The sequence below is a fragment of the Callospermophilus lateralis genome, chromosome 3 (assembly GCF_048772815.1).
Source record: "Callospermophilus lateralis isolate mCalLat2 chromosome 3, mCalLat2.hap1, whole genome shotgun sequence".
NCBI lineage: Eukaryota > Metazoa > Chordata > Mammalia > Rodentia > Sciuridae > Callospermophilus > Callospermophilus lateralis.
The window spans coordinates 13,073,768-13,089,129 of NC_135307.1; the positions used below are offsets into that span (position 1 = coordinate 13,073,768).

General features: G+C 38.2%; 1 protein-coding gene across 1 annotated transcript in view; it reads left to right on the forward strand.

The window, feature by feature from the left end:
- The window catches only part of Btbd7 (BTB domain containing 7), a 105,174-nt gene that overhangs the window by 38,215 nt on the left and 51,597 nt on the right, over nucleotides 1-15,362 (forward strand). Inside the window, exons 2-3 of the mRNA XM_076849725.2 lie at nucleotides 12,080-12,267; nucleotides 12,955-14,034. Of these exons, the coding sequence (XP_076705840.1) occupies nucleotides 12,186-12,267; nucleotides 12,955-14,034 (1,162 nt within the window). The 5' untranslated portion in view covers nucleotides 12,080-12,185. The remainder of the gene's footprint in view (nucleotides 1-12,079; nucleotides 12,268-12,954; nucleotides 14,035-15,362) is intronic.

Here is a 15,362-nt window from a genome sequence, read left to right on the forward strand (position 1 = left end):
TAGCTATTATGAACAGTGCTGTAGTAACATGTAAATGCAAATGACTCTGACATACTATTTTCAGTTCCTTTGAATATATACTCAGTAATGGGCTTGCTGGATCATATGGTTAATTCTATTTATAGTTTTCTGAGGAACCTCCATTCTGTTTTCCACAGTGGCTTTACTAATCTACATACATACCATAATTTTTTTTTTTCTTTCTTGGTACTAGTTCTAACTGGGGAATGGCAGCCACCATTCTACTATCTATGAATGACTACTTTAGAGGTACGGCATGTAAGTGGTACAAAATCTTAACAGTATATGTCTTTTTGTGACTGACTTTTTTCACTTAACATAATATCCTCAGGGTTTATCCAAGCAGAATCACCTTCCTTTTTTAAGACTGAATAACATGCCATAATATGTATATACCACAATTGCTCATCATTCTCTGTTGAGAGGTACTTGGGTTGTTTCTACTTTTTAGCTTCTGTGAATAATGCTACTATGAACATGGATGTACTGATGCCACTTCAACTTCCTGCTATATCAGTCAACCAACTGTTCACAGAGATTCCAATTTTTCCACATTCTCACCAACACCTTTCGTGTGTTTATAGTAGTCATCCTAATGGGTATGAAGTGGTATCTTGTTTGACCCAGGGCACTTAACCCCTGAGCCACATTCCCAGCCCTATTGTTATATTTTATTTAGAGACAGGATGTCCCTGAGTTGCTTTAGGGCCTTACTAAGTGCACAGTCTGGCTGGGCACAAATCATGAGCCATTCAAGCAGGAACAAACTTTATTTCCGAACTCCCGCGAAAGCCACCCACACGGCCCTCCTAGACACACTACACACCAACTGGAACTCCCTCCACCGGAACTTCATCAACCAACACGACCTCCCCAGGAATCCCCGCAAGAACTCCAAAGTATCGGGCGCCCAAGGCGGACAGCAGGGGTCTATATACAATTGAATACACAGCCTGTTTTAATCCAGCATCATCTTAATGGCTCGCCTCTCAACCATTACTTCTGGCAAAAATCCAGGGGCCATTCCAACTCAGCTGTGGCTCTCAACATCTCCCCCATTCTGTTTAATTAAACAACAAGCATGTGGCTTGGGGACCTTGCCTGTCTTAGGTTGTCCAATACTACATATGGTTCTTACCCATCATCGGATGAGCTGACTTCAAGGCGTCAGCCTCCTGTCTTAGGTTGGTACCATTGCAATTGGATCTTACCCATCATTGACTACCGGTCCAGCATACAGCCATACTTGTGGATAGGCCTTTGCACCAGTGGGGGGGTAAGGTTCTTTGCCTCACCTCTGTTGGCCCCCAAATTTGGCCTTTGCACCAGTGGGGGGGGTGAATTTGGATCTGATGGACCTTTTAGGATATCAAATAAAGGTCCCAACTCTCCTGTTGGTATGCCTAGATAAGGCCTTATCCAATTTATGTCTCCTAATAACTTTTGAAAGTTGTTAAGTGATTTGAGTTGATCTATTTGTATTTGAATTTTTGGTGGATGGACCATGGTTGAGGATAATAGAACTCCTAAATACTTAATTGGAAAATTTAGTTGTACTTTTTCTATTACTATCTCTAGATTATAATTTTTTAATAAGTTTGTAAGTGTGGCATAATATTCTAGCAATGTGTTTTTATCTTTGTGTGCTAACAATACATCATCCATATAGTGAAATATTTGTAGTTCAGGATTTTGATTTCTAAGTGGCTGGATTGCTTTGTTAACATAAATTTGACACATAGTTGGGCTGTTAACCATCCCTTGAGGGAGTACTTTCCATTCGTATCTCTGATCAGGACCTTCATGATTCATTGCAGGGATAGTAAATGCAAAATGTGGACTATCCTCAGGATGAATTGGAATTGAAAAAAAAAAACAATCTTTAATATCTATAGCTAAAACATACCAGGTTTTTGGCAAAGCAGACAATTGGGGAATCCCCGATTGAGCAGGTCCCATAATGACCATCTCATTATTAATGGCTCTTAAATCTTGAAGTAACCTCCATCTACCAGATTTCTTTTTAATGACAAAAATGGGAGTATTATGGGGAGATATGGAAGGTTGTATATGTCCCTCCACTAATTGTTGTTTGACCTGGTCATGGGCTGCTTATATCTTTTCTTTACTCAGGGGCCACTGAGGAACCCATACTGGCCTTTCTGATTTCCAAGTAATTTTTATTGTCTCAGTGACCACTCCTAAAAATCCAATCCATGTCTCTCTGTTCCTTTATCTATTTGTATTGGTGCTGCTATACCTTGTTCTTGTTCTCCTAATCTTTTTCCTTTCCTAAAACCTTGTCTAGCCATAATAGTGTGCGCATTTGGATTGATGTTATTTGTTAATGTCAAACCTAATTGATCTAGGACATCTCATCCCCATAAATTTATAGGAAGATGATCCAATACACATGGCTGTATAGTTCCTTCACATCCTTTAGGATCCTTTCAATCTAATACCATTGCACTTCTATTGGGATTAGTTGCCACTCCGAGGCCTCGAATCGTTTGAGTGGTTTGTTGTAACGGTCAATGTTTTGGCTATTCTTGACGAGAGATGATGCTAAGATCTGCACCTGTATCCAGTAGCCCATTAAATTCATGTCCTTGAATATTTAGTTTTAGCATGGGGCGAGAATCTAAATTTAAAGAAAGCATAGCCCAATCTACACCTGTGGAGCCTAATCTCCTGGAACCTCTTTCTATACTACTACTGGAAAATGTATCATGTAGGCTGGGTATTACTAATAACTGTGCTATTCTATCTCCTGGTGAAATTACTGATATACCCTTTGGAGAACTGGCTATAATTTTTATTTTACCTTCATAATCAGGATCAACTACCCCAGACTTATCTTAAGTCCTTTTAGAGTAGAAGAACTGCGTCCCAATAATAAGCCTACTGTTCCTTGGGGAAGAGGTCCTTTTACTCCTGTGGGAATGATTGGAACTCCCATCTCTGGAGTTAGTACTGCTCTGGCAGAGGTGCAGATGTCCAGCCCTGCACTCCCTCTGGTTTGTCTGATGAGAGATCTAATGGATAATGTGTCCTGGGCACTACCCTGATGGTGTTGCTGGGTTCCTCCAATGCCCCATATATTTGTAGTCGTGGACCCGGAGCATTGGGCTCCCCTGTCTGTTTTTTGGCACTGGAGCCCGATGCCTTTCTCCACGATACCGTGGGTAAACACCTGGTCCTTGTCCATTTTTTGATAACGGAGTATCCTCTGTGGTGGTTTGAGAACGGCATTCATTAGCCTAATGTCTCCCTCTATGGCATCGTGGGCAAATACCCGGTATTCTACCCCTTTGATACTTAGTTTTGTTAAACCCTCCTCCTATGGGGCAACTCCTTTTAAAATGTCCTGTTTGTTCACAATTGTAGCATGTTTTTTGTCTGGCATCTAAAACCTGTTGTACTACAGCTGCAAAGACTTGTCCTTATTCATTAATGTCTCTACATAATTTAATATGTGTGTTTAAATCTTCATGTTTCCATGGTCTAATGGCCTCCTTGCACCATCGATTTGCTTGCTCAAAGGCTAGCTGTTTAATTAATGGCATTGCTTGTTCTGTATCCCCAAAAACTCTGGTAGCTGTTTGAATAAGCCTATCTACAAATTCAGCGTAAGGTTCATTAGCTCCTTGTATTACCTTAGATAACTGACCTTGTAAATCTCCATGTCCTTGTAAAGTCTTCCATGCCCTAACTGCATCTGCAGCAATTTGTGAGTATATGGCAGGATCATATGCAATTTGTTGCTGCTGACCCTCATAAGGTCCCTTTCCTAACAACATATCTAGATTTCTCTGAGGATAACCGGCTGCTGCTTTTGCCTAGCCATCTCTGTGCTAAATTCCTCATTGGCAACCTTCCATAACAGGTATTGTCCTCCATTTAGCACAGCTTTACACATGCTAGCCCAATCTGCTGGCGTCATGTCCAAGTTGGTAATGGATTCGACCATGCTTACAGTGAAGGGTGCTTGGGGACCATAGGTTGTTACAGCCTCTTTTAACTGTTTCACTGTTTTGAAATCTAAAGCACAGTGAATTCGCTGCCCTCCTGTCTGCTCAAATACAGGGCATGTTAATCTTTGAGGTCCTGTCTCAGGATCCCATCTATCAACTACGGGGGTTGGGGGCCCCCCAGCATATGTTGTCTCTCCATAGGTGGAGCTGTTGGTTGGACACTTACGCCCTCTGGTGATAGAAAGGTATTAGTAGCAGTCTCCTGTTGTAACTTTATCCCTGATAGCCCTTCCTCCTTTAAATTTTCTTCCTCTGTCTGACTAGCTCGAGAGACCTTCTCTTTTATTTGATCTAAAATGTCTTCTACCATAGTCTGAACTTAGGCAAACAAGATCGTATCATCACCCAGAATGGCAATGTGCCAACTGGCAGAGTTCCTGGGTTTTTCTTTTCCCTCTCCCTTAAATCTTCACCATGATGGTCCCATTGTGATATATTCAACAACTCCTCCTTAAAAAGCCATGGGCTACATTTTTGTATTGTATCAACATATGCCCTAACTGTTCTTGATTTTACTGGGGTGCCTCCTTCCTCTAACAATTTACTTAACAATCTTTCAGTTTGTTTTTTGCTAATTTCTGACCCCATATTTCTGCTACAAGGATAATGCAACTCAACAAGATAACACAAAACAGAACCGAAACAGAATGAAACAAAAACGGAACAAAAAATCATTGTATCAGTTTTTCTGTTTTCTTGATATGTGTAGCCATGGTTTATCTCTATCTCTTCCTCAGGGCCGAACAACTTCAAACCCTGAGCTAACCATTTTTCCCAGTTTGCCTGAGAAAGTTCTAGGGACAGGCAGCTTGAAACAAAAACAAAACAAATCAAAACAAGAACACATTGTTTTTTGAAATGGTCACCCATTCTCTCGCCTTCCCTCAGGGGCAAGCAATTTCACTTACCTGCAAGCTTCAGGTGTTCCCCGGCTGGGCCACCAAATGCTGCAGTCTGGCTGGGCACAAATCACAAGCCACTCAAGCAGGAACAAACTTTATTTCCGAACTCCCGCAAAAGCCACCCACGCGGCCCTCCTAGGCACACCACACACCACCCGGAACTCCCTCCACTGGAACTTCACCATCCAACACGACCTCCCCAGAAATCCCCGCGAGAACTCCAAAGTATCGGGCGCCCAAGGTGGACTGCAGGGGTCTATATACAATTGAATACACAGCCTGTTTCAATCCAGCATCATCTTAATGGCTCTCCTCTCAACTGTTACTTCTGGCAAAATGCCAGGGGCCATTCCAACTCAGCTGTGGCTCTCAACAACTAAGTTGCTGAGGCTGGCTTTGAACTCACGATCCTCTGATCCTCTTGCCTCAACCTCCCGAGCTGCTGGAATTACAAGTGTGCACCACTGCAGCCTCATTTGGTTTTGACTTACATTTCACTGATTATTAGTCATGTTGAGCATCTTTTCAGGTTATAGCCATTCATAGATAATCTTTGTAGAAATAACTTCTTTTTCTAATTTTGAATGGAGTTGTTTATGTTGAATTTTAGGAGTACTCTATTCTGGTACGTTTTCTCTCATTTTTCTGTTTAAAATAAGATTGATAATAAGTTTGAAACCTCTTTCTAGTTCCATGATTCTGACTTCCCTGCCTTAGTAAATATGTGTGGTGGAATACAATTTAGCCTTTCCTTAATGAATTGCCACTATCATAAATATTGTTATACTATGCCATTTTAGGGTTTTCTGTGCAGGGTAGAGGTCATGTGTCTCTATGTTAGAATGCCCCAGAGAGATGTATTAGTCTAGTTGTGGCATTCTAAACTTCCCATTCAGTCTCATCTTTTTGAAGATGGCCTTCAAAAGGTAAGGGTTTATTGCTGACGGCTTCTGCTTGCTGTTCATGGTCTCTTTTTGTCTTGTTGGACTTGAACCATACCTAAGGATAGAACTTCTGAAGGTATACAGAGAAACAAAATAATCCTAGCTCTTTCAGAAAACATCTGTGTGCCTTAGGCAATTTACTTACCTCTCAGCTTCATCAGTAAAAAAAAAAAAAAAAGTTATCAGGAGAATGAAATGAGTTAATATGTGTGGAAGCTTTTAGACCAGAGTGACACAGTAAACTTCAATAAGTGAGTTGTTAAGTTAGCTAAAACATGCTTGTCATATTGAAACTGGAGTTTTTCTACTACTATTGGCAGGAGGGGTCTTTGTAGGCTACAGGCCTCTATAGCCCAGAAAACCCACTTTAGTGTTAGTAGCTAATCAAGGCAGGGGATACCTGCCAGCATCAACTCCGAAGGTCACAGTGGACAAAGCCAGAGAGTGACACTTTGTAGTTCTTAATGCCAGACTATGCCCTCCAGTGTTGAAGTAGACCTTAGTTGCTCACCACCAATTTTTTCTTTCACTGTTCTTGTCTCTCTAAATACACACACAACAGAAGGCAAGAGTAAAAGGAGTAAGATTTATTGAAATTGGAAGAATAGAGAACTCTTGACAGGATGAAAGGGGACCTGATTGCAGGTTACTACTTGAGTGTGCTAGTTTAGGGCTTTCTATAGCTCTTAGGTCAGCTATTGGTTCCAAATTTATGCTAATCAGGTCTTGGAAAGTACCAATGCTATTGATTGGCCCTTGAGTCTGAACTTTCAGGTCTGCCTCTTCTGTTCTTTCCACTTAGGGAAACAGAAAGTTGAGGATCATGGATGCTTGGTCTTCTGGGCTACCATGTTTTGTGGACCAGGAATCCGCACTGGCCCAGACCAAGTTGCTGCTGTGTGATACATCAGAGTGTTTTGGCTCACCTCTGTTCTGGCTTGCTGGGCCTAAGGCCTGCACTGGCACAATGAGCTCTCCACGGCCACAGCCCATGCTTGCCACCCCGTACTCCAGCCCACCAGGTCTGTTGCTCCAGGACAAGGGCTTGGCTTCGTTATGAGAAGAATATAGGAAGTCATTTTCTTTTAACTTTGGTTTTTGGGTTTCCTTTTTTAATATAGTTTTATTTCTAACTCGTCTGGCAATGTGAGGTTTAGCTACAAGTGACCATCCTACTTTGCTTGGTCACAACTGGGCTACACATGTGCTGGCTTCCCATCTGGTTTGTATGCCTTTTCACTCACATTCATTCTAGTTTGAATGATACATTCATTATACGGTGACCTTAGATTTCACACAAGTGAAAACTAACAAACTGTAGTTTTGAATTATGAATTACTTTTAATATTTGCATTTGCTCCACATTCTTATCCTCTGCATAATAATAAGACAAAGGGGAAATATGTTTAAAATACAAGGTCCAAGTGCCATTTCTTTTCTCTGTACACTAACATTTAGTATGGAAATAACCCCCATCCCCATATTTATTTCCTAAGTTTTAGGAAATCTTTTTCAGCTTCCCTATTTTATAGATGGGGAAACTGAGGTTCATCAAGCTAAGTGACTCTTTCTACATACTTTGTAAATCAGTGACAGAGAACTCAGTCTGATACTTTAATTCCCACTATTCTCTCTACTATATAAAGCAGTAAAAAGTGTATTATGGCGAAGAGATGCAATTTTTCCAAAGTGTTTTATGTAAGTTTATTCCTTTGGTTTTAGTCAAGGAACAGGATTCCTGTAGATCACGTACCCTTCATACTTTTAAGGTGCTAAAAAGTCTTGAGGTAAAGAGCCCTATCTGACTTTGTTTAACACTGCTTTTTTCAGAGTTTGAGAAAACTCTTTGGAAAATACTGACCTAGGATTTTGTTTTGTTTTGTTTTTGATGTTGTTGTTTGTCTTGGAGGATGGGGAGGAAAGAAGGAGTTAGGGTGTACATATGTGTACATGTTTCAATTTCTCATAGGATTTTTATTCTTGTTGTTGCATTCAAAGTGATTTTTTCTGTTGGGTTTGCTGCAATTGCTGAAGCATGTCACGTTATCTGATTGGGATCGGTCATGCATAGGATTAATAAAGGGAGCTCCCTAGGATGGTGGTTCTGGAAAAAGGATATATCAGCTTCTGGGACCATTTACATCCTTTGAGCCTCTCTTGTCCTGTAAGCCCTCCCTTTCCTTTCCTTTCATTTTATTTTATTTTGCTTTGTTTTGCTTTCCTTTTCCTTTCCTGTTACATCATTCAAAGATTGGGTTTCATTCTGTTGTCTGTAGGAAATGAAGCAGACTTGCCTGGAAAAAAAAACATCTCCTAGAGAGATGAAAATGTTATTAATTCTCATTTCTATCATCTAAATGCATCAGATTAGATTAAAAAATAAATAACATTCTGCTCCATTTGCAATAGATATTTGGTTACCTGAGAAGCAGTGAAATTATTCCCTGGGGATTTTGAGAAGAAACATGGATTTGGAACTGGAGGATACAAGGTGGATTTAAGGGTTATAGCTGACAAACCCACCCCCATTTCTATATCTTTGTAAAGCCTCTGTTTATTTTAGTATTCATGCTTCCATAGGGGATGTGAATGTCACCCAAATCAGTTTATCCTAAAGTGGAGGAAGAGCTACTACCACAAAGAGAGCTACCACAAATTTGTCCCTAAATTTTCCAAACACCCTTTCATTTCAGTCCACCTCTCCAGGTGAAACCCCCAGCTCTTCCCATACTACTTATCAGAATGGTGAATAGCCAAGCATCCTTAGCTCAGCTTCTACTCTCCTAATGCTTGTTATGTGCTTTTGTTTCTCTGTTGCTAGGCTGGCTTTGAACCTGTGATTCTTCTGCCTCAGCTTCCCAAGCTGCTGAGATTATGGATATGCACCATTGCACCTGGCCAAAAAGCCATTAAAAAAAAAAAAAAAAAAAATATATATATATATATATATATATATATATATATATATAATTTTTTTTCAGTTGTAGTTGGACAACAATACCTTTATTTTATTTATTTTTATGTGGTGCTGAGAATTGAACCCAGTGCCTCACATGTGCTAGGCCAGCGCTCTATTACTGAGCCCCCCTCCGCCTCCCCCCCCCCTTTTTTTTTAATGGTGCTGAGGATTGAACCCAGGGCCTTGTGCATGCAAGGCAATCACTCTACCAACTGAGCTATATCCCCAGCCCTCCAAAAAGCCATTTTTGATGTGGTTTAAATCCCAGACAGACCAATGTAGTAGTGTCTTGACTCCTTACAAATTATTCAGAATTTTCAGTTGAAAATAATTCTCATGTATGTGTATGCACATATTTGTGGAACTAAGAGAAATCAAGTCTGTTCACTTCCCTGGACCCTCCTTATATTTCTTCATCTGGAAGCAGCGCTCATTCTTCCTGAGTTTTAGCAAACTCTGTGCCATTGGCAGGCTTTGAGTTCTTAATGAATTTGCTGTATAGTCAATAGAAATTAAGAAAGCAAAACTAACAAAAATGAAGCAGTAGAGAACTCCAAGAATGCGTACAGGAAGTAAAAAGCAGCCTACCGCAGGAGTGACATCATGAATTTGTTTATTCGGAAACTTCTTTGACCCATAATTTTCATATCTGCCATTACAACTAAATTCAAATTTTATTTTTTTAGCTATTTTTTCTCCTTCATTTTGGTAAAGGCTTTTTATTTTGCATAATGTTTTTATTCTGGATTTTTCTTAACATATTTCATACATTTTGAAAAAGTTTTGTCTGTGCTATTTTTGCTTTAAATGTAAATTTTTAATGAGTAAGATTAGGATCTGACCTGTATACAAAGCACACATTTGGTTTCTAGGACCCTATTTTATTTGAAAGAATGCCTAAAAATACCTGATAAAATCTTTCTTTTTTTTTTCCCCTGGTACCATAGATTGAACCTAGGGGTACTTAACCACTGAACCACATTCCCAGTCCTTTTTTATATTTTATTTTGAGACAGTGTCTCTCTTAGTTACTTAGGGCATCGCTAAATTGCTGAGACTGGCTTTGAATTTGTGATCCTCCTGCCTCAGCCTCCTGAACTTCTGGATTACAGGCACATGCCACAGTGCCTAGCTTGAATCACCTGAGTTTTCTTTAAGGCTCAACTTGAAAACTAGGATTTATCAGAGTTAGAGTTTAAGTTTGAACTGAAATTGATAGTCTCAATTTCTATTTTGCAACATTCAAAATGAATTACCCAGGGGGGAAAAAAGGCATCAACTTTTTCTACATTTCTATTATTCAGGGATGGAAAGCTGTGACACTCCCCACCAGACTTTTTAAAAATTATCTATTTTCAAACAGACTTTGCTGGAAGAGTTAATTTATATATGTAGTGCTGGGGATCAAACCCAGAACCTCACAAATGCAAGCACCTTACCACAGAGCTACATCCTCAATCCTATGGGGTGTTTCTTGTTTGTCTTATACCACTTAATATATAAAATAGTATAATAAATTCTTTCGCTTTCTTGCTGTACAGTTCTTTTGAAATGCACTGTAATGTCTTATCCCATAGCCATTCAGATTTCCCATAATATACACTGAAGCAAAATGTGGGGGGGATTGTATTCCCATAGATAGGCAGGTAAGTTTCAATAGGAAATTTATTCATAAATGATTTAGTGGAGTTAATTACCATACTGCTACTTTACATTATCTACATCTAGTTACTCGGAAGTTTCCTGGTCTTATCCTGAATACTATAAGTAGAGGTCTACATGCTTAGGTAAATAAATTTATACATACACAAGTGTTCACACACACACACACACACACACACACACACATCTGTGTGCATGTGTATAATAAGAGAATACAAATGTTAATAATGATTTTTTTTAAATGTGAATTTCCCCTACCCCCGTACTGGGATTTAACCTCAGGGGCACTATACCATTGAGTGGTACCCCCAGCCCTTGAAAAAAATGTTTGTTGATTTTTGAGACAGTTTCTCCCTAAGTTGCTGAAGCTGGCCTCAAACTTAAAATCCTCCTGCTTTGGCCTCCCAAGTTGCTGGGATTACAGTCATACACCATCTTACCCAGCTTAAATGTGTATTTTTTAGGTTATGCTATATCAATAATGAGGATCACAATACATTTCAAGAATCTGGACACCATTCTGTTTTCCAGTGATTATTTGTATTTATTTGTTAACAACTTGTTAAAATACTTTGTTTTCATTTTGAGTCTGGATTAGCTGCCTGCTTGCTGATTTATTTTCCTAACAGTTTCAATAATAGATTTTAAGTTATTTTTATTCTTCTTAAATCATTATCCCTTTGAGTCAGATAAATTTTATATAACCAGATGGTATAAAGGTTTAGGTGTGTTCTTGTTAACCCTGTGTCCTCTCTTAAAGAGTTTCTTCTCTTTCAGCATGTATCCCCTGCTAGTAGCTCTGAGAGTTGAGATTCTGTGATTCAGAATTCAATCTGTAATTGCTAAAATTATCTCTTATTGCTTAGATGCCCTATCCATGCTAATCACAATATCAGATAATAGTAGTATTTTTATTTTCAGGTTTTATGAGGAGTATAGGTTAAAAATTTTTTTTCTTATGTGTCACTCCATTTATAATAGCTTCTCTCAAAATTAAACTCTACTTAGCCAAAACATATTTAGCTTTGTCCACCTTTACTTCCCCCTCTTTTAGTAAAATGCCCAATTACACAGATGAAAGATCAATTTAAGCAATTTTATCTTAAAGTAGAAAAACAACAAACCAATCTTTTAATTATCCATCTTTGTATATGTCTAGTACTGGTATTGACCTGTTAAGTGTTTGTAAATTTCCTAGAATGTTAGATTATGATTACTGGTGATTGCCTCTAAGCATTTTTATAAAAATTTAAAAATACTTTTCCCTGCATTTTCAAATACTCTTCCTATAACTGTAATTTAAATTAGTCTGATATGTTTCTTGTTTGCTCTCTTAGAAAGTACCTAATTGATACATTTTATGGCTCAAAATTGTAGCTAGCACAGTCATAATTCAAGGTTAATGGTTCCTTTACATTTTCTGAAAATTTTATGTGTGAACTTGACAGCATATCATTATTTGCAGTAAAAGCAGTTTTCAGTAAACTTGCCTTGTTTCTGTGTGACTTTACATACATTTGGAAAAAATAAATAAAATTATTTTTGTTTTATATCAAGAAATGGATGAAAAGAGGCTGCTGGATCCAGGGTTGAAAGTGCATAAAAGCCATTGGGATTATACTTTGAAGAACCAGCAGATGAAATGCCTGAGTGACTGAAGAAAATGGGTGCTAATGCATCTAACTATCCTCACTCATGCTCCCCGAGGGTAGGGGGAAACTCACAGGCCCAGCAGACTTTTATAGGTAAATTTTAGTTTTTCTAACTATATTTTCTTTCGCAACTATAAGTAGAATTGTGTTTTCAGTGGTCTTTGTGGATAAAAAGAGAATTGAGGTATGGGAAAGTTATTGTAAATCATAATTCTACAGCATTTAGATTTCCCGCAACATATTAATCTGATTTGTGTGAGTTTTATTATAAATAATCTGCTTATAATACAACTGACCTTTTCTTTGGTTATCTTAACCAAAATTGCCAATTACTTACCTAGACAAACTAGTAATCTCCATTTGTGTGTCCTGGTCTATTTACTTTCTCTATTCAAGTGCAGCCTTAGTGTAGTTAAGAAAAAGAAGTATTTCACAATTATATACAAGTGATATTCTTAATTTACAGTTCTACCTATGTTTCATTTCCTAAAAATTCATAATTAAGATCCATGATATCAGCCTTTGATTGCCAGAGAAGCAAAGGCATTTTAAAAAAATTTGGACTGATTCATTCTATTTGTCTCTTTCTTTTTAATATAAAAATTATTATAATTTTAATATAAAATTGTTTGAAATTTTTATGTTCCCTTATAAAAATAAAAGATTTATTTGAGTGGTTCAGAAGTGTCTATAACATTTTTGAGCATTCAAACAGGTTATGTGAAAATGAATGTTAAAATAAAAAGAAACAAATTATCATGTATTTAATTTTCTTCTTAGGGACATCGTCCTATTCTCAACAAGGCTATGGTTGTGAATCAAAATTGTATAGCCTTGAACATGGCCATGAGAAACCACAAGACAAAAAAAAGAGAACCTCTGGCCTTGCCACCCTCAAAAAGAAGTTTATTAAGCGTCGAAAATCTAATAGGTCTGCTGATCACGCCAAGCAGATGCGAGAACTCCTCTCTGGATGGGATGTTAGAGATGTCAATGCATTAGTGGAGGAATATGAGGGAACATCAGCCTTAAAGGAGCTTTCTCTACAAGCCAGTTTGGCTAGACCAGAAGCCCGGACATTGCAGAAAGATATGGCTGATCTTTATGAGTACAAGTATTGTACTGATGTAGACTTAATATTTCAAGAAACTTGTTTTCCTGTTCATCGTGCCATTTTGGCAGCAAGGTGTCCATTTTTTAAAACACTGCTTTCTTCCTCACCCGAGTATGGGGCAGAGATAATAATGGACATCAATACAGCTGGTATTGATATGCCCATGTTTTCTGCTTTGTTACACTACCTTTATACGGGTGAGTTTGGAATGGAGGACTCGAGGTTTCAAAATGTCGATATCCTTGTTCAGCTTAGTGAAGAATTTGGAACACCGAATTCCCTTGATGTAGATATGCGTGGACTTTTTGATTACATGTGTTATTATGATGTCGTCCTTAGTTTTTCTTCAGACTCTGAGTTGGTTGAAGCTTTTGGAGGAAATCAGAACTGCTTGGATGAAGAGCTCAAAGCCCACAAGGCTATTATTTCTGCACGGTCCCCATTTTTCCGAAATTTATTACAAAGGAGGATACGGACTGGAGAAGAAATCACAGACCGAACTTTGAGGACTCCCACAAGAATTATATTAGACGAGTCCATTATACCAAAAAAATATGCTAAAGTAATACTACACTGTATGTACACTGATGTGGTTGACCTCTCCGTTTTGCACTGTAGCCCCTCTGTGGGGAGTCTAAGTGAAGTTCAGGCTCTCGTTGCAGGGAAGCCAAATATGACCAGGGCAGAAGAAGCCATGGAACTTTACCACATAGCACTGTTCTTGGAATTTAACATGCTTGCACAAGGTATGAAATCCTGATTTTTAATTTTTATTTCTAAAATTACTTCCTAATTGTACATACAACCAATTTCTTTCTATGGTTTCAGTGTTTGGTATGTTCAGGGTCAGTTTTGAGCCTACAATTATGACATCTGTGACAGATGAAGGGTCAGTATTAATGTGGTTCTTTATTTAATATTAAAATCAGGCATTCAGTAATAGTGACTAAAAGCATTAGATGCAATTTGAGGCTCTTTCTTTCCTAATGTAATATTTAGGAATATGTAATTTAGATTTAGGAATATGTAATTACCCACCTGTACTCTGTCTGGTATTTATATTTTTTGCTTTCTTGATCCTTAAATATTTGGAATTAGAATAAGTTCATTACAAAATGAAAACAACAAAATTTAGATATAAATTTATTTGAATCAATTGGGGTTTCTATTTTAAATTTTCAAATATTTAGTATCTTATTTTTAGGCTTAATTTGTATACAAAACAATAGCCTATAACACAGAACTGAACTCATTTGCCTTTTTCAATTACTTTTTTTTTATTATTATTGGTTGTTCAAAACATTACAAAGCTCATGACATATCATCTTTCATACATTTGACTCAAGTGGGTTATGAACTCCCATTTTTACCCCAAATACAAATTGCAGAATCACATCGGTTACACATTCACATTTTTACATAATGGCATATTAGTGACTGTTGTATTCTGCTACCTTTCCTATCCCCTACTATACCCCCTCCCCTCCCCTCCCATCTTCCCTCTCTACCTCATCTGCTGTTGTTCAGTTCTCTCCCTTGTTCCCCCCCCTTTCCCCTCACAACCTCTTATATGTAATTTTGTGTAACATTGAGGGTCTCCTACCATTTCCATACGATTTCCCTTCTCTCTCCCTTTCTCTCCCCCCACTCGTCTCTGTTTAATGTTAATCTTTTCCTCATGCTCTTCCTCCCTGTTCTGTTCTTAGTTGCTCTCTTTATATCAAAGAAGACATTTGGCATTTGTTTTTTAAGGATTGGCTAGCTTTGCTTAGCATAATCTGCTCTAATGCCATCCATTTCCCTGCAAATTCCATGATTTTGTCATTTTTTAGTGCTGCATAATACTCCATTGTGTGTAAATGCCACATTTTTTTTATCCATTCATCTATTGAGGGGCATCGGGGTTGGTTCCACAGTCTAGCTATTGTGAATTGTGCTGCTATGATCATTGATGTGGCAGTATCCCTATAGTACACTCTTTTAAGATCCTCAGAGAATAGTCTGAGAAGGGCGATAGCTGGGTCAAATGATGGATCCATTCCCAGCTTTCCCAGGAATCTCCATACTGCTTTCC